Genomic DNA, 5,000 nt, shown 5'->3' on the forward strand with positions numbered 1-5,000 from the left:
TCCTACCAATATAAACCTCAAGAAAAATAAATAAATACATAAAATAAAGCAATTATAAACAAATGAATAAATAAGACAAATAGACAAAAAAATAATTAAATCGGACCCTGCTTTCAAAGTGGACGACCTTTTGTACCAACAGTTCAGAGCTCGAACACCACCCATCCACTATCAATGCTACCAATATACACCTAAAATAAATAAATAAATAAATAAATAAAGCAATATTAAATAAACAAATATACAAAAAAAAAAAATAATAATAAATCGGACCCTGATTTCAAAGTCCACTATCAATCCTACCAATAAACACCTCAAGAAAACAGTAAATAAAGCAATAATAGATAAACAAATACACAAAAAATAAATAAATCGGACCTTGATTTCAAAGTGGATGACATTTTTCCCACCAGGTCAGGGCTCGAACACACGCCCCCTCACCATCAATCCTACAAATATACACCTCAAGAAAACAGTAAATAAAGCAATATTAGATAGACAAATACACAAAAAAATAAATAAATCGGACCCTGATTTCAAAGTGGACGACCTTTTGTACCAATAGTTCAGAGCTCGAACACACTCCCCCTCACCATCAATCCTACCAATATACACCTCAAGATAACAGTAAATAAAGCAATAATAGATAAACAAATATACAAAAAATAATAAAGATAAACAAATAAATAAAAAATAAATAAATCGGACCTTCATTTCATAGTGGACGACCTTTTTTACCACCAGGTCAGAGCTCACGATACGAGCGACGGCAGACGACAACGGGCGAGTCGTAACGTGCGTCGCTCAGAACGGTCTCGGGTCCTCAGTCAACGTGAATATAACCGTCAGCGTCCTCCGTATGTATATGTATTAATTTAGTAAATTTAATTATTGATGTGCTGATATATAATTTAATTTGTATTTTTTATGGAATTGTTGTTTTGATTGTCTTGTTTCTTTTCTACTATGTATTCTGTTATTTGTATTTTATTATGGAATTGTTGTTTTGATTGTGTTGTTTCTTTTCTACTTTGTATTGTTATGGAATTATTTGTTGGTTGTGGTGTTTCTTTTCATTAGGTTTCGTAAGCATTTCCTCATTATGTGTAAAGATTTTCGTTTTTTTTTCGTATTTTTTTGTTGGTTTATTGTGTAGAACGTTTTATTTACTTCTTTGTCTTCACTATTATTATTTCTCACGTAACACCGTGTATTGTCTTACTACCTTATATATATATATATATATATATATATATATATATATATATATATATATATATATATATATATATATACATTATTTTTTTCTTTTTATTCTTTTTCTTTTTTTCTTTCATGACGCAAATATTTTCCCTTTTTCTCGTTACTATTTATTTATTTATTTATTATTATCATTATTCTTTTTTCTTTTTTCTTTTTCTTTTTTTATTATTATTTTTTCAGTATTTTTCTTTTACCTTCATTTAAACTGAGCGTGTTCATGTTACAACTTTAATTGTCACGTATACACACAGACAGATCAAATTAAGGTAAAATTCTATGGACAGTATCACATCCGTAGGGTAAGTTTGCTTTCATTAATACTCTCATATTTCCAACTATTATTTATTTTATTATTATTATTATTATTATTATTATTATTATTACTACTACTACTACTACTACTACTATTAATATCATCACAATTACTTTTTTCATTATTATTATTTTTATCATTATTATTTCTCCTATTATTATTATTATTACCATTATTTTTTTTTTTCAATTATCATCGTCATGCTTGCCACTAATGAATTCCTTTAGCGTTGTCATCCATGATAAATTAATCACCTATAATATAATTACATAAATTTTTCCCATAATCATAATAATTATTTCTGTCCTCTATAAGCATTTACATCACGTATTACTCTTAACACCATTCCTCTTTTCGCCTTTCCCTTTCTACAACATCGGAATATTGCGGTCCTCTATAAGCATTCATATCACGTATATAACTATATATATTCATATAACGTATAACTATATATATTTTCCATAATCATAATCATTATTTCTGTCCTCTATAAGCATTTATATCACGTATTACTCTTAACACCATTCTTCTTTTCGACTTTCCCTTTCTACAACATCGTAACATTGCGACCCCCGTATCGTATTCAACATTTCCCTCCGATATACGTGTCCTGTCTTCAGAGCGAGCAGACCACACATATATACCTTATTCTCGTGGGCTTTCTCGTCTTTCTCTCTCCTAAGACACTTCCTCATGATATCCGAGCAGGAAGGGTGGTTTATGAGGTTTTATGGGCGTGTGGGTATATCTCTTTTATCTTTTCATTATCATCTATTTTCATAGACTGATGTTCAAATCTTGTGAGTAACTGTATTTCTGTTAATTTTTTTTTTTTTTTTTTTTTTTTTTTTTTTTTTTAACAATTAACTTGAACTTTATTATGCGTTATTAATCTTTTCAATTTCATATCTCGTCACCAGGTGCTATACATATCATTGATAGCTTACAACAATTTAGTCATATCAACCGCCTTTATGTTTCCCTATTAATTGTAAGACAAACTATGCATGGCTGTAGATAACATAACCCTCCCCCCTCAAAAAAAAAATATATATAATAAATAATTAAGCCAAAGTTTCTACTTATATTGTCAATATAAATTTCAATATTATTATCGTATTATTTGATCAGGTCATTGTGTCAGTTTAGATGTTATGGTGTTTATTCTTGTCTCATAATTGTAGTTAGCGTTGTTTTGTCATTTTTGTTATGAATAGTTTAATTACTATCATCGTATGATTACTAGTCGTGCAGAACTAACTATTATTGCCATTGTTTTTTAGTCTCTTGTTACACTTGCCGTCAAATTATCATTATATTAATAAAAATGAAAAAAAATAATGATGGTAATTACGATTATTGTTAAACATAGTGTTATTATCATTAATATATTGTTGATAATGATGATGATGATTATTATCACTATTGTTAATATTATTTTTTTATGATTATTATCATTATCATCCTTATAATTATCATCATTATTACCATCAATCATTATCATTATCTTCACCATTGTTATTAGTGTAATTATTACAATTATTGTCATCATCATCATTATCTTCACCATTGTTATTAGTGCAATTATAAGTTATTGTCATCATCATCATTATTCTTACACTTTCCAAACGTTAAACTGGTGCTCTCCCTCATTTTCAGCTCTTGTCAGTCCATGGTGTTCTCGAAGTTTCCAGTAAATTACTCTGAAAACATATTCATGCCTCCTTTTATTCCCCCCCCCCCCCCATGGGAAAGTTTAATAAACCCTAACAATTAAAAGACATAAAACTCTTCTCTCGTTACGTATTCTACACAATGATGACTGTGTTATATGACCCGTGTGCTGTAGAATATTGCATAAACGCTGTAAGCACTTTATCTGGGGCTTAAAAGAATACAAAAAAAATGTCCCTTGTTAGTAAAACTACATTTTCATTTATATATCTTTCCCCTTGGGTAATTCTGCTGGCTGCAAATTCAGGACACTCGCTCTTAGAAAAAAAAATGATAGCTATTTTCATGTTGCCGGAGTTGGCTGTATGATTTACATTAAACACAAGAATCGTTATATGAAGTGGCTATGAAACTCTCTTTTCTCTCTCTCACACATTTACTTATCTGAAATTCAACCTTGGTCTGTAAATGACCTTATATAACCAGATTATCTATTATCTACCTATCTATCGGTCTAGAGTATATATCGGTCTATAGCTATATCTACCTTCTTTCTTACATCGAACATTACGATTGGCCTGTAGAATAAATATAAAACTTCCATCAACTTTGAAAGTAATTCTGTCACTTAGCATAGAGAGAAAACTAGAGAGAAAAAGGAATAAAATACCCCCTGTAAGAAAGCCAGGGAGAACACACACAGAGAAGCCATGAATAACACACACAGAAGCCAGGAAGAACACACAGATAAGCCAGGGAGAACACACAGAAGCCATGGAGAACACACACAGAGAAGCCATGGAGAACACACACTGAGAAGCCATGGAGAACACATACACACAAGCCAGGGAGAACACACACACAGAAAAGCCATGGAGAACACACACAGAAAAGCCATGGAGAACACACACACACAAGCCAGGGAGAACACACACACAGAAAAGCCATGGAGAACACACAGAAAAGCCATGGAGAACACACACAGAAAAGCCATGGAGAACACACACAGAAAAGCCATGGAGAACACACACAGAAAAGCCATGGAGAACACACAGAGAAAAGCCATGGAGAACACACAGAAGCCAGGGAGAACACAAAGAAAAGCCATGGAGAACACACACAGAGAAGCCATGGAGAACACACACAGAGAAGCCATGGAGAACACACACAGAGAAGCCATGGAGAACACACACAGAGAAGCCATGGAGAACACACAGAAAAGCCATGGAGAACACACACAGAGAAGCCATGGAGAACACACACAGAGAAGCCAAGGAGAACACACAGAGAAGCCAGGCAGAACACACACAGAGAAGCCGGGGAGAACACACAGAAAAGCCATGGAGAACACACACAGAGAAGCCAGGGAGAACATACACAGAAGCCAGGGAGAACACACACAGAGAAGCCATGGAGAACACACACACACAAGCCAGGGAGAACACACACACACAGAAGCCAGGGAAAACACACACACACAAGCCAGGGAGAACACACACAGAAAAGCCATGGAGAACACACACAGAAAAGCCATGGAAAACACACAGAAAAGCCAGGGAGAACACACAGAGAAGCCAGGGAGAACACACAGAAAAGCCATGGAGAACACACACAGAGAAGCCATGGAGAACACACACAGAAAAGCCATGGAGAACACACACAGAAAAGCCATGGAGAACACACACAGAGAAGCCAGGGAGAACACACACAGAGAAGCCAGGGAGAACACACACAGAGAAGCCAGGGAGAA

The 5,000-nt window shown here is 33.6% G+C and overlaps 1 protein-coding gene across 1 annotated transcript in view; it reads left to right on the forward strand.

Moving 5' to 3' along the window:
- LOC138863215 (nephrin-like) overlaps positions 1-5,000 on the forward strand; it is a 70,884-nt gene that overhangs the window by 55,626 nt on the left and 10,258 nt on the right. Inside the window, exon 13 of the mRNA XM_070127385.1 lies at positions 745-857. Coding sequence (XP_069983486.1) covers positions 745-857 — 113 coding nt within the window. The remainder of the gene's footprint in view (positions 1-744; positions 858-5,000) is intronic.

The sequence above is a fragment of the Penaeus vannamei genome, chromosome 11, assembly GCF_042767895.1.
Source record: "Penaeus vannamei isolate JL-2024 chromosome 11, ASM4276789v1, whole genome shotgun sequence".
NCBI lineage: Eukaryota > Metazoa > Arthropoda > Malacostraca > Decapoda > Penaeidae > Penaeus > Penaeus vannamei.